Source organism: Oryctolagus cuniculus, chromosome 3 (genome assembly GCF_051225735.1).
Source record: "Oryctolagus cuniculus isolate XC-2025 breed Fujian yellow rabbit chromosome 3, ASM5122573v1, whole genome shotgun sequence".
NCBI lineage: Eukaryota > Metazoa > Chordata > Mammalia > Lagomorpha > Leporidae > Oryctolagus > Oryctolagus cuniculus.
In genome coordinates this window covers 6,280,842-6,304,176 of record NC_142869.1, presented here as the reverse complement: position 1 = coordinate 6,304,176, position 23,335 = coordinate 6,280,842, and the positions used below count along the sequence as shown (strand labels likewise).

At 50.1% G+C, this 23,335-nt stretch overlaps 1 protein-coding gene across 4 annotated transcripts in view; it reads left to right on the top strand.

Annotated features, from left to right (window-relative positions):
- Positions 1 to 874: 874 nt before the first annotated feature.
- ATG16L1 (autophagy related 16 like 1) overlaps positions 875 to 23,335 on the top strand; it is a 43,933-nt gene continuing 21,472 nt past the window's right edge. Inside the window, exons 1-9 of one of the 4 annotated variants that reach the window (XM_008275243.5) lie at positions 890 to 1,189; positions 6,306 to 6,399; positions 13,749 to 13,854; positions 14,416 to 14,489; positions 15,130 to 15,381; positions 17,784 to 17,849; positions 22,264 to 22,350; positions 22,979 to 23,035; positions 23,253 to 23,303. In XM_008275243.5, coding sequence (XP_008273465.2) covers positions 1,075 to 1,189; positions 6,306 to 6,399; positions 13,749 to 13,854; positions 14,416 to 14,489; positions 15,130 to 15,381; positions 17,784 to 17,849; positions 22,264 to 22,350; positions 22,979 to 23,035; positions 23,253 to 23,303 — 902 coding nt within the window. In that variant the 5' untranslated portion in view covers positions 890 to 1,074. Of the gene's footprint in view, positions 1,190 to 6,305; positions 6,400 to 13,748; positions 13,855 to 14,415; positions 14,490 to 15,129; positions 15,382 to 17,783; positions 17,850 to 22,263; positions 22,351 to 22,978; positions 23,036 to 23,252; positions 23,304 to 23,335 lie in introns of those variants that run through there. The other 3 variants (XM_002721435.6, XM_008275244.5, XM_089328887.1) reach the window with 3 other exon arrangements.

The window sequence follows — 23,335 nt, the reverse complement described above, 5'->3', positions numbered from 1 at the left end:
ATTCCATTTCTCCTGTTAGCCATCACAAAGCACACCAAACACTGGAGTAAGGGAAAGGGTTTATTGGGGAAAACCCAGCAGACTGGAGGGAAGGGGCGAAGAGAGAAAGAGGGGAGAGGAGAGGATAGATGGGAGGCTAAAGAGAGGAGAAGAGAGAAGAGAGACGAGAGGAGCCAAGAGAGCCCCGGGTTCAGGAACAGGCCCTTTTAAAACTTTGCTGGAGGGCGGGCAGGGAAGCAGGAGCAGCGAATCCCATTAGGATGGTCCATGTGGCCACCTGGCTTCCAGCAATGGCGGCGGGGGCTAGGGCCTGGGATGTAAATCAGGGTGTATAGATCGTGCCATAGATAAAACTGCGCCAGTTTCCTAACATCTCCACTACCAAAAAATAATAAAAAAAATAAATAAATAAAACCACAACCAGCAACTATTTCCAAGGTCAGCGGGATGCCCTGGCTAAAGCTAAGGCCTTGTTGTCCAGGGAAAGTTCCTAACCACGTGCTGGGCACGGTGCTAACTGCATTACAGAGGCTTCCCATGTCAACCCTCATCACAGCAAGCCGGTGAGATGCCCCATCGACTTGTGGGAAGCTGAGAGCTACCACGAGGGACGTGCACCCCACTTGGTTTTAAACGGAGATAAAAAAAAAAAAAAAAAAAAAAGAGCAAAGCAAAAATAAAAAAAAAAAAAAAACAGGGAAAGCATCAACGAAAACAAGCAGGCAAGCCAGGGTTGAGCCTCCCGCGCGGCCAGGACGCCTCCCAGCGGCCAACTTCCCGCACGCTACGCTTCCGGCTTCGCGCTGACGTCACTAGCGAGCGCCTTTCGTCGGCCCCAGTCGCGTACGTGCGAGGGGCGCCGGACGTCGGCGCAGGAGGCGGGCCTTCCGGGTCTCGCCCAAACTATTTCCGTCGGGAGGCGGAAGGCGTCCCGGATGGTCTCGCGCGCGGCCTGTGCGAGGTGAACCCTGAGGCTGCTGGCGGTCCCGCGCCGAGGTCTGTCTCATGCTGCGGGCTGCGGCCGCCGGCCTCCGCTCGCACCAGCGGCGCTGAGGCGCCGGAGCCGCGCGCGCCATGTCGTCGGGTCTCCGCCCCGGCGACTTCCCCCGCTGGAAGCGCCACATCTCGGAGGAGCTGAGGCGCCGGGACCGGCTGCAGAGGCAGACGTTCGAGGAGATCATCCTGCAGTGTGAGCGCGCCGCGCGGGCCGGGGGCGGGGGTCCGCGGAGACACGTGGGCGCCCGGGGAGGCCGTGCGGGGCACCGTGCGCTCGGGCGCCCCGCGCCTCTGCCGCCCTCTCGCCTCGCTCTGACGGTACAGGGTCTCCCCGGCTCCGCTGGGTGCACTTGCAGGCTGCGGAAGCATCCGTGTTGGGGGATGGCGGTAGTGAGACCGGCGCGATTCCAAGCATTTAACTCGCGGAATTGGCCGGTGCCCTTCGATGGCTCGGGCCTCTCCCGCGCCGCCTTGGTGTTCCCGTCCCGACTCTGGCCACGCTTTGTAGCTGGGACGTAGCCTCTGCTGCTAATTAAAACCTGCAGTTACGGCTTTCCTCTCCGCCACTGCCTGCGGCTCAGGATGCCGGACTGTACCTCCAGAGGCGTCCGGTGGGCGCCCGCCTGCCCCGTCTCCCCGGTTTCGCCTTGGGGGCAGAAATGGCCACTCTTTGGCCCTGAGTGCCCATCTGTCCCCGGAAGTACCCCTGAGCTGGGGGATGATGCGGCTCTAAGTCATAGCTGGCTTCTGAGTTTTTCTTATTCACTTGGTCGAGAGACGGAGAGAACTGCCGTCCGCAGGTGCTCCCAAGGGCTTGCCTAGGCCCCGGCCAGAACTAGGAACCGGGAATGCAATCCAGGGCTTCCACGTGGATGGCAGGAGCCCAGTTACTGTGTGGGGCCCGGCTTTTATTTATTTATTTTTATTTTTTGTAAAGATTTATTTGAAACGCAGAGTTACAGAGGACAGAGATCTTCCATCCACCGATTCACTCCCCAGATGGCCGCAACGGCTGGGGCTGGGCCCGGGCCCGGCAGAATCCAGGAGCCCCCTCCAGGTCTCCCACGTGGGTGCAGGGCCCAGGCACTTGGGCCAGCTCTGCTGCCTTCCCAGGTGCATCAGCAGGGAGCTGGATTGGAAGTGGAGCAGCCGGGACTGGAACCGGTGCCCATGTGGGATTCTGGCATTGCAGGTGGCAGCTTCACCCTGCCAGCCCGGTGCAGCCATCTTAACCTGCTCCCATTTATCGAATTCTGGTTGTGTTACATTACTGGCCAGCAGACTTCCCTGCAGGTTAGCATCATGGGGGCCTTACAAACAAGCCGTACTCCAGAGCAAGTAAATCGCAAGAAGTGGAGACAGAACAGGGGGCCAGTGTGTGTCAGTGCTCCCCGAGTGGTTCTACTGTGGTGCCAAGTTTGAGTTCCATGGAAAATTGGCACATGCTGTTTTATTCTGAGCCCCCCCACACACACACACACGAGGAAACCGAGGCAGAGAGGTGAAGTCGCTTCCCTGGGGCTGCACACAAGTCACACGAGCGGTGAGGGATTCACACTTGGGCTTGGTGGCCCTTTGCCTTGGCTTCTCTCGCGGGATCCCCGGAGTGCCCGTCCTCTTTAGAAGGATACAGAGGAAGGGGGCGCTGTGCTGCTGTAGCGCTCGCCTCCTCTCCACCAGCCCAGTGCTCTCCGAGAGCGCCCTGGAGAACCTCTTACTCAAAGTGCAGTTCCCTGGCAGCTCACTAAATTCAGTTCATCGGGTGTTTGTTGAATGCTTTTCTTGAAATAAAGTCTGAAAGTCAGACTGGATCAGGCGCTGAGTCACCCTTTGCTAAGTACCTTGTCATTTGAGTCTGAGTCGCTACATCATAAATGGTGTTGGAGCTCGCCTGGCTGCTTCATAAAAGCGGTGCTGTGCACCGAAGTGCGTGAAAGCCATCTGTGTAATAGTCTATTAACTCGAGGGTGCCTGTGATCTCACTGACTGACAGAATGCTTTTCTGAACCTCAAAAGTAGTCATCACATGCCTCCAGATGGGGTGGGAGGGTGTGGAGCCAGCAGAGCCAGAGGTCAGTTGTAGAGAGAAGACATTGTGAGTGATGCTGGATTGGAGAGTAATGCCTGTCCGACAAGCCTCGGGAGGAGGGGGGATGAGAGGCTAACAGGCAGGAAAAACCAGACAGCCTTTGCCTGCTCCAATCATTGTGGTCCCAGGGATTGACATCTGGGGAGCTTTCTCCAGTCTTGTCGTTTTAGCTTCCCAGGCCAGGCAAGTTCTGAGCCTTCATCTGTACTGCCCGCGCTAAACCTGCCTCCGAATCTAAAGAGAAAAATGAAGAGGCTGGAGAGGCCGGGAAAGGCTCTTCCGCCTCCAGCCTGCTTTCTCTGGTGAAAGGCGCCCTGGGGAGGGTCCTCTCAAATGCCCCCTGTCCTTGAAAGGCCTGAGATCTCACAGGGCACCCAGCTTTGGTGTCATGATTTGAAGACCTCAGTAGAGCCCTTTGACTTGAATTGAAGCCTTTCTCTTGTCTCTGTCACGTGTTCAGTGTTGAAACCACTTACTGGTTCACCTGAGCTGATCCAGTCAGTTAACAGAGATGAAGAATGTTTGGTTTTGCCAAGGAATTCCATTTTCAAATATCAATGAGAAACGGGAGTCGTGTTTTTTTTTTTTTTTTTTTTTTTTTTGCTTAAAGGTTTATTTTATTTATTTGAAAGGCAGAGTTAGATCTTCCATCTGCTGGTTCACTCCCCAAATGGCCACAACAGCCAGGGCTGGACCAGGCTAAAGCCAGGAACATGGAGCTACATCTGGGTCTCCCACAAGGGTGGCAGGGGCCCAGGCATTGGCCTATCCTCTGCTGCTTTCCCAAGTACATTAGCAGGGAGCTAGATCTTTAAGAGAAACGTTTAACAGGAATAGCCCCTGGCACAAGCCCTATCAACATCTTATTGCTGAGCAGTTCTAATCTGAAGACTTGTAGAGTTTGTGATAACTCCTACCAAACAGCTGTTCCACAGGCTCCCATGGTGCTCTTGGGACTCAGAATGACAATTCCAAATTGTGATGCTTTGGCGTGCTGGGCTGAAGAGCAGTCTCGGAGCCGAGGGCTCTGTAAGCTTCCCTTGTTTCTCCCCGAGCACAGGGAGGGTCATTGCTGACGTTCCCTTACCTGAGAAAACCTGGAAAGAACCATGATTGTCTTAAATTCCCTCCCCAGGAACCTCATCGACCATTCTTGAAAGAGGAGCCATACAGCACCCACACAGGCGTTTCATCTGTTTGTTTTAGTTGACAGGTAGAGTTACAGACAGAGAGAGAAAGGTCTTCTTCTGTTGGTTCACTCCCCAAATGGCCGTCACGGCCGACGCTGCGCCTGTTCGAAGCCAGGAGCCAGGTGCTTCTTCCTGGTCTCCCACGGGGTGCAGGGGCCCAAGGACTTGGGCCATCTTCTACTGCTTTCCCAGGCCACTGGAAGAGGAGCAGCCGGGACTAGAACCAGCACCCATATGGGATGCCGGCCTCCATCTGTGTTTCTAAGGCAGCTCCCCGAGATAACCTGGGTGACTTTGTCTGCATCGTGAGAGCCCCTTTGTTCTGTCTTCCTTCTTCTGTCCAATGAAAAGGGTATTTTAAGTTTCAACCATCTGGTTCCTTTTCCTGTATATTTTGTGTGACCCCAGTGCTTATGCACATTGATACGTTTATAATGCTTTCCTCTAGCTAGCCTGAATTTTTTACTGGGATATTGGCTGTGACCTGTTTTGATAGAAAAGGGATTGCCTCTTTTTTTTTTTTAAGATTTATTTCAAAGGTAGAGTTACAGAGAGAGAGAGAGAGAAAGATCTTCTATCTACTGATTCACTTCCTAAATGGCCACAATGGCCAGAGCTGGGCCAGACTGAAGGCAGGAGCTTCTTTCTGGTCTCCCACGTGGCTGCAAGGGCCCAAGCACTTGGACCATCTTCTGTTGCTTTCCCAGGTGCATCAGCAGGGAGCTGAATCAGAAGAGGAGCAGCCAGGACTTGAACTCATACCCATTTTGGATGGTGCCACATCACTGGCCCCAGGGATGGCCTCTTTTCTGCCCCTCTTGCACCTCCCATCTGATCTCGGTGGCCCCATGTCTTAAATTTATGTTGAAAAAGAACTCTTCTTTCGTGCGTTCTGTCTGACAAATTAGCATCTTCTCCCAAGTTGCCTGAGCAGGGAACGTCAGAATAATCTTTAAGTTCTTCCCAATTCAAGTCTGCCTGTGTAACTGCCAGCTTTTACAATCTTATTTCATCATCAAGGAAAAGTTTTAATTTTTCATCCTGCTCTCATGTGTTGGCTCCAGCCTTTACCGCCAGCCATGGCCCGGGCAGCTCTGAGAATCCTTCTGGCAGGGACATCATCTTTTAAGATATAACTCAGATGTCATCATATTTTTATTTTTATTAGGATTTTATCTATTTATTTTGAGAGCTAGAGTTACATACAGACAGTGAGAGGGAGAGACGAAGACAGAAAGGTCTTCCATTGGTTCATTCCCCGAACGGCCACAGTGGCTAGAGCTGCACTGATCCGAAGCCTGGAGCCAGGTGCTTCTTCCAGGTCTCCCACGTGGGTGCAGGGGCCCAAGGACTTGGGCATCTTCTACTGCTCTCCCAGGCCATAGCAGAGAGCTGGATTGGAAGAGGAGCAGCCGGGACTCAAACCCGCACACATATGGGATGCTGGCGCCACACGCGGAGGATTAACCTGTTGTACCATGGTGCTGGCCTCTCATGATGTTATCATCTTTTTATGGTGGAGTGCATTGAATTTGAGCTCCTTTGTGGTTGTGGGGGCAAGGGCTCCATTTGTATTTATACTCCTGATGCCCCAATCTGAAGACAAGTAAACTTATCAAATGATAGCATTCTCCTGTGTTGTTGAAACATGCAAAGCATTCATTTTTCTGTTGATTTTGGTGTTTTGTTTTATAATTCCCAAGGTAGAAACATAAATTTGGAAGTAGAAAACACTTTCAAATTCCTTTCACAAGGATCATTCTTGCAGGTGCATTTCCGCTGGTTACTGTTTCTGGGTTGCCCACGCTTAGGCCAAGAAGCATCTAAGGAAGGGATGTATGTTCCTGGGTTTTATATAATTTCTGCAATAGATGATAAATAGTACCTCGTTCTTTGGTAACTAATGAACATGAAACTTCCCTGGGTCACCTCCTGGTTTTGGGAGATTTTTTTATTCTTTGTCCCAGACTTTATAAGATGAAAACCATACATGTGTTAATAATTAATAACTTGTGATTTTTTTAACATAGACAACAAGTTGCTGGAAAAGTCGGATCTTCATTCAGTGTTGGCCCAGAAACTACAAGCTGAAAAGCATGACCCACCAAACCGGCATGAGCTAAGGTATTTTGGCATGAACCTGTGGTGGGTTTTTTTTAATTGTGTTTTGCTGAAATTTGTCTTCATTCAGTTCTCACTTCTCTAATTTAAAAGTAAACTGTGTACTCTAGCCTCTCTTAGCTCTTTTTAAATGAGCACTGCTAACACCAAGTAACTAAACTGTGTTTTGAAGGATACGTGCATAACGAGGAGGCCTATAATCAGTGCGGTTCTGTCAGCTCACATAGTCAGGTTCTCTTCTAACACTACCAAGGTTCACATCTCCTGAATAATCAAAGACAAGGAAGTATTTCTGAGCAGATTACACAGATCTTATTAGTACAAGATGGATGGGTATATACCCATCCATAGAACATAAACTGTGTTCTACACAGTGTGGATCTATTGGATTTTTCCCAAGGTAGAACTTCTGAGTGATAGAACTTCCACCCACCAGTTCACTCTCTAAATGCCTATAGTAGCCTGGTCTGGGCCAGGCTGAAGCTGGGAGCCTGAAACTATCCGATTCTCCTGCATGAGTGGCAGAAACTCAAGTTCCTGAGCCATCATCTGCAGTTCACAGGCATGTTGGCAGGGAGCTGGATTGCAAACAGAGTGGCCAGGGCCGTGAACTGGCACTGATGTGGGATGTGGGTGTTCAAGCAATAGATTGACCTGTGCCGCAGCACCTGCACTCTTTGAATTTTCAGCTCTATTATCCCAAGAGATGAGCTGCAACAAGCTTTATATTTTTTTATTTAAAGGGTAAGCCTTATTAAATACACACGTACATTTGAGTGGGATGTTTGATATGTTTATGGGCCATATGTGGGCCATTGTTTTCTCTTTTTTTTTTTTTTTTTTTTAAGATTTATTTATTTATTTGAGAGGCAGAGTTATAGAGAAGGAAAGGGAGAGACAGAGGGAGCTCGCCACTCCCCAAATGCTGTAGTGGCTGGAGCTGGCCAGTCTGAAGTCAGGAGCCAGGAGCTTTTTCCAGGTCTTCCATGTGGGTGCAGGGGCCCAAGCACTTGGGCCGTCTTCTGCTGCATTTCCCAAGTCATAAGCAGGGAGCTGGTCAGAGGAGGAGCAACTGGCACTCAAAAATTGGTGCCTTTATGGGATGCCGGCACCGCAGGCTGAGGCTTAACCTACTAAGCCACAGCACCGATCCCTGCTGTGGGTCTCTGATTTGCTTGAAAGGCAGAGGGGAGGCAGGCAGAAAGATCTCCCAGATGCCTGCAACAGGTGGGGCTGGGTGAACCCAATGCAGGTCTCATCCATTGGTGGCAGGGACCCAGTTAATTGCTGGAGCCTCACCTCTTACTTCCCAAGGTGTGCATAGGCAAGAAGCCAGAATCTGGAGCTGGGGTGGGATTTAAACCCTGGCACTCCAATGTGGGGTGCAGACATCCGAGTGGCATCTTTTTTTTTTTTCCTTACTTTATTTGAAAGAGTTACAGAGAAAGAGGGAAAGACCAAAATCTTCAATCCAATGGTTCACTCCCCAAATGCCCGCAACAGAAGCCAAGAGCCTGAACTCCGTCAGTCTCCCATGTGGATGGCAGGGGCCCAAGTACTTGGGTCATCTTCCATTGCTTTCCCAGGCACATGAGTGAGTAGCTGGATGGGGAGTGGAGCAACCGGGACTTGAACCATCACCTGGATGCCAGTTTTGTGGGCAGGGGCTTCACTCAGTGTGCCACAATGCTGCCCCCCTAAGTGGCGTCTTAACCACGCTACACCAATGCATACTGTGTATTTTTTTTTCTGACAGAGTGGACAGTGAGGGAGAGACAGAGAGAAATGTCTTCCTTTGATGTTGGTTCACCCTCCAATGGCCGTTGCGGCCAGTGCGCTGCGGCTGGCACACCGCGCCGATCCAAAGGCAGGAGCCAGGTGCTTCTCCTGGTCTCCTACGCTGGTGCAGGGCCCAAGGACTTGGGCCATCCTCCACTACACTCCTAGGCCACAGCAGAGAGCTGGCCTGGAAGAGGGGCAACTGGGACAGAATCTGGTGCCCCGACCGGAACTAGAACCCTGGGTGCCGGCACCGCAGGCAGAGGATTAGCCTATTGAGCCGCGGCACCAGCCAATGTGTATTTTTTTTAATTAAGGATGATGGGCAAAAAAAAAAATCTGAAATCCAAAGCAGCTTAAGTGGGTTTATTCTGGAGTCTCCTTTTTTTTGAAGTGTTCATGATGGTTGAATATTAAATTTGGTGGTTCGTATGAAAGCAGTGCCCAATATTGCTTTAAAATCTACATACTTTGGGGGCTGGTGCTGTGGCATAGCAGGTAAAACCGCAGCCTGCAGTGCCGGCATCCCATATGAGCACCAGTTCTAGTCCCAGCTGCTCCTCTTCCAATCCAGCTCTCTGCTATGGCCTGGGAAAGCAGTAGATGATGGCCCAGGTCCTTGGGCCCCTGCACCCACTTGGGAGACCCAGAAGAAGCTCCTGCCTCCTGGCTGCAGAGCGGCATAGCTCTGGCCATTGCGGCCATCTGGGGAGTGAACCAGCGGATGGAAGACACCTCTTACTCTCTCTGCCTCTGCCTCTCTGTAAGTCTGCCTTTCACATAAATAAATAAATCTTTAAAAAAAATTACACACTTTTGCATATTTAGGAATTGTGAAAACAAGGTTGGTAACTTAAGATTTTAGGAAAAAGAGAATGGAGACAGTAGATACTGCTTCATTTAACCCTGAATTTGAATCTGGATAAGCTGCCTGCCGTCCATGTTTGCTGGCCTGGCAAGGGAAGCTCCTGAGTGTGGACAGAGGGGGGGGAGGGGAGATCTCTTGGAACAGCTGGTGTGGCCCGTCCTGGCTTCCGTCCTCGCTTACTAGCAGATGGCACCCGTTGTGGCTGTGGCCCCGAGAGGCCTTCTGTGGTCATTAAGATCATAGTTGCGTGTTCTTATTAATGTTGAATGTAGATGATGGTATTTCATCTTTCTTATTTAAATTCAACCACTTGAAAACTGTTTTTGAAAAAAGATTTGAGAGAGGCATTTTCCATCTGCTGGTGGGCTCCCCAGGTGGCCACAACAGCCAGGGCTGGGCTAGACTGAAGGCAGGAGCCAGGAGCTTCTTGCAGGTCTCCCACATGGGTGGCAGGGCCCAGATCCTTGGGCCATCCTCCACTGCTTGCCCAGGCCCGTTAGCAGAAAAGCCTCTGATGGAGAATGCAGGCACTCCAAGCGGCAGCTCAAGCCACTGTGCCACTCGAGTCCCCTGGTGCTTGATGACTGTCTTCCTGCATCTTGTGTTTGTCAATGAAGGGCATTTGCTTGGCAGTTCTGGCTGAATTTCACTGGACTGGTCTTTCCATTGGAGAGCTTTCCTTTCCCACAAGCATTGTCCGTAATGAGCTGTCCTCCTGACTGCCTGGTTTCCATTAGCGGGATCCTCGTCGTCCATCAGCCGTCCATGGTTCCTTTCCCCTTGGTATCCGGCCCCTCTCCTTTCTCTCTCATGCTGCCTTTCAAATACATAAAATACCCCCCCCCCTTTTTTTTTAAAGTTTTCTTAGGTTGTTGTAAGCTTGGTTGTATTTGAAAGGCAGAGCAGCAGCGGGATCTCCATCTGCTGGTTCATCCCCCAGATGCCCCCGAGGCCAGGAGCGGGAACTCCATCAGGGCCTCCCACGTGGGTAGCAGAGACCCAGATACTTAAGCCGTCATCTGCTACTTCAGGGCTCAGTACCACTGTGCCAACAAGTGTCAGAAATTCTAGGGGCGGGGCCCATTGAGCTGTTCTAAGAAATTCTGTAGTTCTTAGGTTTGAGCCCCGCCCTGCTGCTCAGTTCTGTAAGCCGGCTAGAAATGGCAGACTGCCGGGCCTTGCTGGCGGAGCAGAGCCCCTGTGGGCGGGACCCCGAAACGGTTCCCTTGTTAGTGCACTGTGAAAGACTTGTCCTCTGTCTTGAGCAGCGTGAATGACCTGTCTCCTTGCTTTGGTCCCTAGCAGTTCTGTGTCTTAGCATCCTGAGACTAAGCCCTGGGCCTTCCTGGGAACGCCTGCTCCTGTCTCTGCTGAAGTGCCCCTCAGAGGGCAGCCCTTCTTTCCCGGGGACTCTGCCTGTTGAACACGGGATGAAGCTGTTTGCCTTTCAGGAATCAGTCATGCAGAGTGGCTGCTTCTTGGAAGGAGGGACCACATCTTTGCTTACCCCACATTTCTTTTTTTAAAGTAAGCATTTGATATTTTGTCACTTGCTAGTCTGTTCCTTTTTTTTTTTTTTTGTCTGTGTTCCTTTTTTTGGAGTAAGGAATTAGAGACTGAAAACAGGGATCGTAGAGCCAAAGCCTGCTGAACTGTTTGAGAGCATTGGCAACCTTTTTTTTCCTGGTTTGGGACCTTTAATTTTTATTTTATTTATTTATTTTTTTTAATTTATTTGAAAGATGGAATCAGAGGCAAAGAAGACCGGAGTCTTCCATCTGATGGTTCACTCCCAAAATGACAGCAGTGGCCAGGGCTGGGCCAAACCGAAGCCAGGAGCTTCTTCTAGGTCACCATGTGACTGCAGGGGTCCAAGGACTTGGGCCATCCTCTGCTGCTTTCTCAAGTTCATTAGCAGGGCACTGGATCAGAAGTGGAGCAGCAGAGACTCAAACCAGGGCCCATATGGGATGTCAGCACTGCGGGCAATAGCAATAGCACTGCTTTGCCACAGCGCTGGCCCCCTTGGGGCTCTGTCCCTAAAGAATAAGGGGCGTTGACTAGTGATATAGCCATTTTGATCATGATTGGCATTTGTGATCGACAACTGGTAGTTGGATACCTTTGTGCTCACTGTATATGACGCTACAAACTTGTAGTTAGTTGAACTCCCATTTCGTCAGGGTACTTCACCCACGAGTTACACTGCAAAGTGGGTGGTCTTGATTGAGTCCTAGCAAAAGCCAGGGTCCCCATACCTCTACTGGATGAGGGTTTTGTGGCCCCTCCCTAGTCACTCACACCTAATTAACTGTCTGATACTTTAATCCTTTTCATTTAAGGTGGTTTCACGTTAAGTGTTTTCTGTATTCTAATTTCTGAGCTAAGATTCAGGAAGTTCCACCAAGCATGAAGAACGAACGAAGAACTAGTTTGTGCTCAGATGTATAATAAGAATACATGTGGGGCTGCGGCTCACTAGGCTGATCCTCCGCCTGCGGTGCCGGCACACCGAGTTCTAGTCCCGGTCGGGGCGCCGGATTCTGTCCCGGTTGCCCCTCTTCCAGTCCAGCTCTCTGCTGTGGCCCAAGTGCTTGGGCCCTGCACCCATGGGAGAGCAGGATAAGTACCTGGCTCCTGCCTTCGGATCAGCATGGTGCGCCAGCCGCGGCGGCCATTGGAGGGTGAACCAACGGCAAAGAAAGACCTTTCTCTCTGTCTCTCTCTCTCTCACTGTCCACTCTGCCTGTCCAAAAAAAAAAAAAAAAGAAGAAGAATACATGTGGGGCTGACGCTGTGGTGCAGTAAGTTAACCCTCTGCCTGTAGTGCCGGCATCCCATATGGGCACCGGTTCTAGTCCCAGCAGCTCCACTTTCCATCCAACTTTTTGCTATGGCCTAGGAAAGCAGTGGAAGATGGCCCAAGCGCTTGGGCCCCTGCACCTGCATGGGAGATCCGGAGGAGCCTCCTGGCTCCTGACTTCAGATTGGCCCAGCTGCAGCAGTTGTGGCCATTTGGGGAGTGAACCTGCGGATGGAAGACCTTTCTCTCTGTCTCTCCCCTTCTATGTCTGTAACTCTACCTCTCAAATAAATCTTAAATCTTAAAAAAATACACGTGGCCCAGTGGGTTAGCCTGCCGCTTGTGCTGGCGTCCCATCTAAGAGCATCAGTTCATGTCCTGGCTGCTCTCTTTCCAATCCAGATAACTGCTGGTGCACCTGGGAAGGCAGTGGATGATGGCCCATCCCTGGCTGTTGTGTGGCTATTTGGGAAGTGAACCAGTGGATGGAATATCTTTCTGTCGCTCTACCTTTCAAATACATAGATAAAACTTCATCAACAACAAAGTACATGTAGAGATGGAAGGTGAAATTGGGAGAGCTACTATACTTTCTCCTTCTGATTATATTCTAGGCTGTGTGGACTGGGAGGTTCTCCCTTGTTCTTGCAGGTAGTCCAGCTGTCTTTTCTCCCTCTGCCAGCTTTCCCTGGGTGATGGTGTCAAATACTCAGTAGTCTGACAAAGCTCATTATAGCTCTAGCTAAGACCTCCCCCACCTATTAAGCTATAAATACAACATTCTAGTCATCTGCTGCTGTTTCTGACATGTGCCAACTCTTGGCAAGGTTTCAAAACTGTATTGACAGCTTGAGGTGGTCTGAGCTCACTTCCATGACTTCAGGTACATTTCTTTGCTGCCTGCTTCTGTGTGTCAGCATCTAGCATAGCACTGTCCTTGACATTCAGACTCGAGCAACTGATCTCTGCCTGGCAGGTGCACTCGGTGTCCGTAGCTGAGCACTTCAGAACTCCCAAACCTGCCCCCCCCCCCCCCCCCAGTTCTGCCACCTACCTTTCATTAAAGGCCTTAAGTCCCCCTCGACTCTCTCCACACCCCATGTGCAATTCCCAGGCCTGTCGCATGGTCACCTGTCCAGGACAGGTGTAGACTCTGACCGCATCTCTCCACCTCCACTGTTTTTACACCATGGTCCAAGCCACACCATCTCATGTCTGAGCTAAGCAGAGTCTGCTTCCTGGTTTCTTTGTTTTCACCCTTGGCGTACAGCAGCCCTAGCCATCCTTTTAAAACGTGAGTCATTGCTCAAAGCACAACTGCCCACCTGGTGTACTGGCCCTGAGCCTCCGCCAGGGCTTGTTCCGCGTGTCGTTCTGGTCTCTGGTCATGCGTTACTTTCTCAGAAGCCCTCATTGACTGGCCTACACAAAGTAGGCCCCCGTTGTCGTGTCTCCTCTCCCTGCTTGAACTTCCTCTGCAGCACAGAGCACTCCCGGTTTCTCAATTGTTTATTGTCCATCTGCTCCTGATTGCTTGCCAGCTGCATGAGAGCAAAGCTTTGTCTCCCGCCAGCACCATGGACAGTGCCTGGTACATGGTTGGCACTCAGATGCTTGGGAGTGGGCCCTGCTGGCTTCTCTGTGTTCACCTGCACTCTGCTCGGAACGTAGTTCCCGCCATGACTTAGTGCTTCTGTTTGCTGTGTCATGGCTCTCGCTCCTACTCTGCTTTTTGTGGCTCATGACTGCAGCTGCTGGGGACACTAGGGTGATTGGAGGAATACGCTGACATGTCCGGGTTGGAGATCCTGGAGTTGCTGTTCCACTGCCTGATTGGACAGATTTGGTCTCTGATTTTTCTCCCTCTCTTGGCATGTTTTCTTCACCTGGCTGGTGAGCTAGTCCTGGACATGATAGTGCATGGAATGACAGCCAGCTGCAAGAAATGGCCCAGCTGAGAATTAAACACCAAGAAGAGCTGACTGAATTACACAAGAAACGTGGGGAGGTAAAGATTGCCTCGCTCCTCATCGATATAATGCTCTCGCGCCTGGTTGGGGGTGGTCAGGGAAGAGGAGTAGGTACTTCTGGGAATTTACAACAGTCTTAGCTAAATTTGGCGTCACAAACTTTCTATGGAAGTGAGAGTGGAGGAAACTGAATAAGAAAATCCAGGCAAAGTGAGGCCCGTCAGCAGGACGGAGAGCCAGTAAGAGAACTACCCAGTTAGGTGCTTCAGAGGTGGTGTGAGACACAAGTGGAGAAACTAACAAACGAGACAGCTTGCCTGCTCCACGGCAGGTTTACCAATGCCTTCAGGCTGCTGCGTGTGGACCCTGATATCCCAGAAACACGCATTAGAAAGAATCAAGTCCTGTCTGTCCTGCATCGGAACCTGGTGGCCACCTAGCAGTGGTCCATGCACACCTGCTGCTCCTCGCTGCCACCCAGCCTGGTTCTCGGTGCCTTTGCCCAACCCCATGAGCTCCTTTCTTAAAAAGTCACCCGCGATGTGATTTCCACGTGAGGTCTGAATCTCCTACTCATGAGAGTGTTCTTTGTCTCCCAGTTAGCTCAGCTGGTGATCGACCTGAATAACCAGATGCAGCAGAAGGACCGGGAGATGCAGGTGAATGAGGCAAAGTGAGTAGAGACCTCGCCCCCCGGGCCCATGGCGGGCAGCAGCCACACCACAGGCTTTGTTGCAGGGCGTGAGCTCTGAGAAGGAAGAGGCAAGGACAGTGCCCCTGGGCTACTGGCATCCCCTAGGGAAGAAAACTGGCCCACGCAAGTGCCCCATGCAAGCTCTCCTGTGGCCACTGTGCGTGGGAACTGGCGTCTTCCTGGCGTGGAGGGAAGGCCACAGTATCCACGTGCATGACCCTTGGGAGTGGGGACAGGGTTGTGTTTGTGACCGGGACTCGTTCCTGGCAAACAAGAGAAGTGGGAACTCCCAAATTCTTGTACTTTAGAGGTGGAAGGGAGCCTGGGTCTCCTTACGTAAAGGCTGAGAATGGCAGAGGATTGGCTCAGGACCCACAAAAGGAATTGTAGAGCTGGTGAAACACGCAGCGTTTCCAGACTGGGAAGCCCTTTGACCACTCCAGCGGAGCGCCAGCTCCCTTCCGATTCTGAAGGGAGTTTCTGTAAGCCACCAGGCTGGGCCTGGCGAGGAGATGGAATAGACAGGCCTGATGTTCCTCCCGGCTAACGGGGCTCATGCAGGGAGTGCTGTGCAGGGCCCTGGTGAGGCACCGTTCCTCCTCCAATGTCATGCTTTCAGAATTGCAGAATGCTTGCAGACTATCTCTGACCTGGAGACCGAGTGCCTGGATCTGCGGACTAAGCTTCAGGACCTGGAAATAGCCAATCAGACCCTGAAGGATGAATATGATGCCCTGCAGATCACGTTCACTGCCTTGGAGGAGAAACTGAGGAAAACCACGGAGGAGAACCAGGAGCTGGTCACCCGGTGGATGGCTGAGAAAGCCCAGGAAGCCAATCGCCTCAACGCAGAGAATGAGAAGGACTCCAGGTGGGCTCAGTCCACAGTTGGTGGTTTCCGTGTTCAGTAAAGGCGAGTTTAGTTCTTTGAGAAGAAGCAAACACACTTGGCAGTTCTACCTACAGTGAGCAGAGAAAAACACATGAAGAGCATTAGACGTTGTGGCTATAAAATAAATTAACATTACAGGGATATTGGTACAGCTGAGCAGCCCCATGTGGCCGTTTGGGGAGTGAACCAGCAAGTAGAAGATCTCTTTCTCTCTCCCTGCCCCTTCTCCTCTTTCCCTCTCCCTTCCTTCCTCACCCGCTCTCTTGCAGTCTCTCTCTTTTTTTCTGTGTCACTCTGCCTTTCAAGTAAATACAGTAAATTTTTAAAAATAAAGAAGGTAGGACATGGTCTTTGACCTAGACTGATGAAGACCAGACGTACTACAGGTGTTGGTTTCTTCTGTGACACTAGGTGAATTTTAACCCCCTGCCTTGCAGAACGAGAACAGATCTGAGACAGACTGTTAGCAAGCACCTTTCTTTAGGTTAGTGTTAAGCATACATACCCACTGAGATTCTGCTTTTTTCTCAAAGACAGTTCCAAGATTGTCTCTCCCAACTAAGAAAATGTTGGCAAATCATTTTGTTTTTGTAACTTGTCCTGTAGAACTTAATTTGTCCTAAAGAACTTACATTTTTAGCTTCCAGTTATAAAGAGGATAATATACTCTTCCTTTTTTTGCAGAGGGAGATTTATTTATTTATTTGAAAGTCAGAATTAGGGGGAAAGACAGAAAGCAAGATCTTCCAACACTGGGTCTCCCACGTGGTGGACAGGGGCCCAGACACTTTGACCATCTTCTACTGCTTTTCCCAGGCCATTAACAGGGAGCTGGGTGGGAAATGGAGCAGGTGGGACACGAACTGGTGCCCACGTGGATGCTGGCCTCGCAGGTGGAGGCCTCACCCACCATGCCACTTTTTTGAGCTACACACTTACCCTTCCCCAAGATTCTGATAGGTTTTCTGGAGTAGTTTGTCCCATGTTGAAAATTAGCATTATGATAGGAGCTTAAAAGAAATTAATTGGATGGACATTTGGTGCGAGGGTCAAGGTGACACCTGTGATTCCCACACCCCATATCAGGGTCCGTGGGTTACACCACCAGCTCTGCTCTTGATTCCGGCTTCCTGCTAATAGTTCACCGAGGCAGTAGGCAATGCTCAGGCACTTCGGTCCTACCACCCACACCTGAGTCCTAAATTTGGCACTCCTGACTTTGGCCTGGCCCAGTGCCGGCTGTTGCAGGTGTTTGGGGAGTAAATGAGAGGTCTTGCTCTTCCTTGCTCATGTGCTCTGGCTCGCTCTTTGCCTTGTTTTCAATTGCAGCATGGCCCTTGGTTGGAGCTCTACAGCAGTGCTAAATTTCTGAATGGAAGGGCTTCCGCCTGGGGAGGACACCGCAGCTAGAGCAGAAGTGCCAGGGAGTGATCGTAGGACAGGCCTAGTGCAGACAAGAGCGTGATACCTGAGAAAGGGACCCCACAGTGAGTGAATAGATGGTGGGGGCGCTGCTGACCATACTGGGTTCACCCTGGAGATTCAAGAATCTCATTATACCTCATCGATCCGCAGCTGTGAGAAGGAAATAATAGTATAGTCAGCCCTGTCCGTGAGTTCCACGTCCACGGGTTCAGCCCACCATGGATCAAAACTATTTACAAAATTTGTGCTGAGCTTGCAGACTTTTCCTTGTCTTTGTCCTTTGAAAAAGTATAACTTTATGCAGCATTGACATTTTAGACTGTATTAGAAGTAATCCAAAGACAATTTTTAAAAAGTTTATAATAAGAAAATAAAACAAAAACATTTTTAAAAAGAAAATAAAACATACAGGAAATTTGAATAGATTAAGTGTGAATATTCCTCTGAGCGCTGTGGGTTTTGGTGTCTGTGACTGATCCCGGAATAGTCCCTCTCGGGTACCACAGAACGCCCGCTTCTCTCAGAGGGCTGTTAGGAGGAGTACTGAGTTCAGATCTGTACAGTAAACAGTGCCACGCGGGAATAAGTCCTGAGCGAGTCTCACTACTACTTCGTGCTGTGGTCGTGTTGGTGCTGTGTGCTGTTGGCTGTAACAAGCCCAGTCAGGCCCACACCTGGCCCTCGGTCAACCTGAAGACCTTCCATCCCAGAGGCCCTGGCCCCGACAGGCCCTCTCCTTGGCTAGGTCACCGCAGTCCAACGCGATTACTCCTCCGGCCTTACTCTTCATCATAGGGAGCCTCGCTGACGTTCTGGGTTTGGGAATTGGGGTATCTTTGCCCGTGGTTATTTTAAATGTGCTGAGTATTTGAATATGTTATCAGAACTAGTAGTTTATTGAGAGTCAAAATCCCATGCTTTTGTTGAGCAGACATAAATGTTTTTCTTTTAAATAGGCGGCGGCAAGCCCGGCTGCAGAAGGAGCTCGCGGAAGCCGCAAAGGAGCCTCTGCCGGTGGAGCAGTAAGTAGAGCTAAGCAAAGCAGAGCAGGCTCCTAGTGGTTTGGCTCTTCTTTCATGGCATTATAATGTTTTTATTTCTAGAAAAGTGTCTCACAGATGTTAGAAGGGAAACTGTTTAGAAAATAAAAACTGGGGCCGGCATTATGGCGCTCCACCTGCAACACTAGCATCCCATGTAAGTGCTGGTTCGCGTCCCGGCTGAAGTAAGGGGCTGGCGCTGTGGCATAGTGGACAGAGTAATTGCCTACAGTGTTGGATTCCCATATGGGCACTGGTTCTAGTCCCGGCTGCTCCACTTCCGATCCAGCTCTCTGCCATGGCCTGGGAAAGCAGTGGAAGATGGCCCAAGTCCTCGGGCCCCTGCACCTGCGTGGGAGACCCGGAAGAGGCTCCTGGCTCCTGGCTTTGGATCCACACCATTGTGGCTATCTGGGGACTAAACCCGCAGATGGAAGACCCCTCTCTCTGTCTCTCTGTAACTCTGACTGTCAAATAAATGAATAAATAGGGTTTTTTTTTTTTTTTCTTTTTAAGATTTATTTATTTTGCTTGAAAGTCAGAGTTACACAGAGAGAGGAGAGGCAGAGAAAGAGAGAGGTCTTCCATCCGCTGGTTCACTCCCCAGATGGCCACAATGGCCGGAGCTGCACCAGTCCGAAGCCAGGAGCCAGGAGCTTCTTCGGGTCTCCCACGCAGGTGCATGGGCCCAAGGACTTGGGCATCTTCTACTGCCTTCCCACATCATAGCAGAAAGTTGGATCGGAAGTGAAGCAGCCGGGTCTCAAACCAGCACCCACATGGGATGCCGGCCCCCAGAATAAATAGTTTAAAAAAAGATAAGTTTAACGAAGAAAGGAAGGAAGGGAGAGAGATGAACAGAAAAATTAAAAATATATGACCTAGCCCTGCTATCCATACCCTTCAGTCCTGGGGAGTAGTGGGTTATGCCGCCTGTGATGCCAGCCTCCCGTATCAGAGTGTTGGTTTCCACTCTAGCTCCCTGCTGCTGTGCCTAAGACAGCCAATGATGATTCAGGTGCTTGGGTCCCTGCTACCCACGTTAGAGACTCAGAGCTCCTGGCTCTTGGCTTCAGCCTGGCCCAGCCCAGGTTGTTGAGGACATCTGGGGAGTAAACCAACAGATGGAAGAACTCTCTCCCCCTGCTCCCCTCCCCAACCCCTGCCCTCTGCTGTGGAACTGCCTTTCAAATCTTTAAAAAAAAAAAAAGTTAAAAAAAAAAAAAAACACATAAATCTACCACCATTTCAAAGTAATAGCCTCATTGATCATTTTAGTTGTGTTTTGGTGACTTCTAATTGCTCATAAATCCTGTATTTCTGATCGCTTATTGGGAAGGATTCTTGAAAGTAAAATTTGATTGGTGAAAGCTTTTGGAACTTACCGAATGTTGCCAAATTACCTTCCAAAAAGTTGTTCCAGTTCCTCCCACTCAGGGTGAGTGTGAATTCTGACTTCTTGCAGCCTGCACACCTGGCTCCCTCACTGTTTCCTGTTGACACTTTGATCAGTTTTCTGCCTCTCCTTGGGCCTATGGTCACAATTGGCTTAGGAGCGGGTGCAGGGACCCAAGTACTTGGGCCATCCTCCACTGCCTTCCCAGGCCACAGCAGAGAGCTGGACTGGAAGAGGAGCAACCAGGACTAGAACCCGGTGCCCATATGGGATGCCGGCGCCGCAGGTGGAGGATTAACCTAGTGCGCCACGGTGCAATTTTTTTTACTGTTGAAAAATAGTTTTGGAATATAGGTTTAGAATTATTCGCTATTTTTTGAAATGTTGATTGCATCCTGATAAGTGCAAGGAGTGGATTAAATTCAGAGCAGAATAATCCATCAACCAAAGTCTTAATTTATGAGAGAAGAAGGTTATTGTACTATGCCTTTGTTTGAATTTTTGTATTTACTTGAAAGGCAGAGTTAGAGAGGGAGAGACAGAGATCTTTGATCCACTGGTTCACTTCCCAGGTGGCCGCAAAGCTCGGGGCTGGGCCAAGCAGAAACCAGGAGCCAAGAGATTGTCCGCATGCCCCATGTGGGTGGCATGGGCCCAGACACTTGGGCCATCTTCCACTGCTTTTAGCAGGGAGCTGGTTGTGAAGTGGAGTAGCTGGGACACAAACCAGTGCCTGTATGGGATGCAGTCATCGCAGGCAGTAGCTTAACCCTCTGTACCGCGATGCTGCTCTCCAAGCCTTTGCTTTTGATGTGTGTATGTTCTACCCACAGAAATGGAAAACTAACATCATGCATTTTCCCAAAACCATAAACAGTTGATCTGTTTACTTTGATTCCTTACAAAGGTGTCACTTGTCTGAGTGGGCGTGGCCCAGTTCAGGCAGAGTGAGCATGCTGCCCAGGATCACACAAGAAGGCGCTGGGTGGATGCAGACCTGGGGTTGCTGCCTAGAAAGGGCTGTTCCTTTTTTTTTTTTTTTTTTTTACAGGCAGAGTGGATAGTGAGAGAGACAGAGAGTCTTCCTTTTTCTGTTGGTTCACCCCCAAATGGCCGCCACAGCCAGCACACTGCACTGATCCGAAGCCAGGAGCCAGGTGCTTCTCCTGGTCTCCCATGCAGGCGCACTTGGGCCATCCTTCACTGCACTCCCAGGCCACAGCAGAGAGCTGGACTGGAAGAGGAGCAACCGGGACAGAATCCAGCGCCCCGACTGGGACTAGAACCTGGGGTGGCGGCACCGCAGGCGGAGGATTAGCCTAGTGAGCCGCGACACCGGCCAAAAGGGCTGTTCTTAATCTGCTTCCCAGTGAAGGGATTTCTAGTCAGAGTACATGGGCAGTGTTGTAGGATTTTAGTAATCAATTGGAAAATCACATCAGATATTGTGGTCTTGGGCTTGTGTGCAGTTCCATCTACTTGTCATTGTGACCATAAAACCAAAGAGAGATTGTCACAAGTTCAGGTCTTATTTGCTCCCCTTGCCCTCTTTTTCCTCCTCCTGTCCCAAACCTAGAACTACGTGAAGGCTGAGGGGGAAGTAAGCCGGGCCTTGTCCTCATCGTCACTGCCTGCCTGCATTCTCTTCTACATCCTGGTCAAGGATGTGGCACAGTTACACAAAATCCTAGAATAAATAGCCAGGGACAGTAAATTTACTTTGACATGGTTTAATTTGCTTGCTGACAAATTCTTAAGTATATATTTACATAATCCAGATAATTAATCATAGAAAAGGAAAAAAATCTGGGGGACGGTGCTATGGCACAGCAGGTTAAAGCCCAGTCCTGCAGCGCCAGCATCCCATGTGGGCACCAGTTCAAGTCCTGGCTGCTCCACTTCTGATCCAGCTCTCTGCTATGGCCTGGGAAAGCAGTAGAAGATGGCCCAACTACTGGACCCCTGTACCCACATGGGAGACTGAGAAGAAGCTCCTGGCTTCAGATCAGCTCAGCTCTGGCCATTACAGTCATTTGGGATGTGAACTAGTGGAAGGAAGATCTCTCTCTGGCTCTACCTTTCTCTGTAACTCTGTCTTTCAAATAAATAAAATAAATCTTGAAAAGGAAAGGAAAAATCTTGTTTTCAAGTTCTTATTCAAACAGTAGGTAATGAAGTCTGGGGTTGTTATTTTATTATTTACTTCTCCAGGAAGATTGCAATTTAGTAGGAGGTCGTTAAGACCAAAATAATGACTTGCCTTCCCCCAAACAGGATAGACATGGCCCATTGAGTGTTTGGAGGAAGGGGAATTGCAGAGGCGCTGTGTGTCGGTGGGATAAGCAGCAAAAGGAGCGTGTTCCTGTGACTTGCTCATATCATTTAAACCAGATTTTCCGGAGTGTCAGAAGCAGAGAGTTTAAACATAGGCATAAAATTCCCAGTCAAAAGTAAATAATGTTTAGATTTTGCTTTTCTGGTTTTTAAAATAACACTTGAAACTAGGTTGTTAAATGTAACCACTGATTTCAAGGTCCTGTTAGCAGTGTCTCGTTCATCTGAATTCTCCCTACCCTGTCCCCTGACCTCTGCAGCTCTAACCATCCCACGCACCCTCAGTCCCTGCTTAGGGGAGCTGGTTGGGGTGAGCGCTGTAGCACTTTAGCTGTGAAGTCCACTTCTGATGGACAAGTCCAGCTTAGCACGGGCTGTGTGGTTGTGGACTTAACAGACTGTTGCCTGTGTTCCAAGTGGGAGCTGTCTACACCCAGATGAACCACTCTCTCTGACAGTTATTCTCCGTTGGGATCGGGGATTGATTTTGAATGGGTTAGATACTCCTTGCCGTGTCTCCCAGACAGGGGCAGCTTCTTTTCTCCAGAGAACCCCTACCCATGTCACATGGCATGTTTGTGATGATGTTGGTGTGTGCAAGACGGACGCTTCACAAACCTCCTGTCTAGCAGAATCAGGAAAGCAATCTCGTGCCCTTCTTTGTAGGGACGATGACATTGAAGTCCTCGTGGATGAAGCCTCTGACCACACTGAGGAGACCTCTCCCGTGCGAGCCGTCAGCAGAACAGCCACGTAAGTCGACGGCTCGGGCAGGGACAAGGAGAGCTCAGAATGCGTTGACCAAGCACAGTGGTGGACACAGCTGAATAATGTGGCCAGGTGCACCCAGGCCCTGCACAGTCGCACCTGGGGCTGTGACGGTGTGGAGCCGGCTGTACCTTTCCGGTTAATGGGAGGGAAGCACAGCACTGGCACCTCGTGTATCTAAATTTAAAACCAAGCAGAGGCTCCCTACAAGATAGTTAAACGGCATGAAGCAGAGTGATTGTTCACATTGTGCTCTTTGATTCTTAGGAGGGCTCGAGGATGTGTTAGCTAGAACAGCACCGAGAGGATGAGCCTTGGCTATTAACAGCCAGAAACTGAAGTCACAGATTCCCTGTATAAGGCTTTTATTTCAAAGGAAATTGACTTAATACGGAGGAACCTTGTTTCTTTTATAACTTTGAGACTGGGGTTTCCCTTCTCCCTTCACCCTGTTTCCTGGTGGCTCAGTGCTATGCTGGGTTTCTCTCAGCTGGGGTCTGGGAACTTGTGGGAAGTGTACTCCCAGGTACCTGATTGTGTGGGCTGTTTATATTGACTGATTATTTGGGCCAAATGTTTCTAAGGTTTAAACCTATCCTCCCCTCCTCTTTAGTAAGCGACTCTCGCAGCCTGCTGGAGGCCTTCTGGATTCTATCACTAATATCTTTGGGTAGGTTAGAAGACCTTCACCTTTCCTTTTTAAAATGTGTATAAGTGTACCTAAGTGTATGTACATGATTTTTTATTTTTTTAAATGTACACCAGAGTTTTCGTGGTGCAGAGTGTACAGATGCCATAATTCCGGCCTTTCATTTAGCTTCTTCCTTTTTTCCCCCGACTTCCTTTCTCAATCTTGCTGCGTGCTGGTCTCTGGCCTCTCCCTTTAGTCTGTCCGAGTCTCCCCTTTTGGGACATCATTCCTCTTCTGATGCTGCCAGGTGAAAATGTTACCCTCTGCTAGCTCAGCATG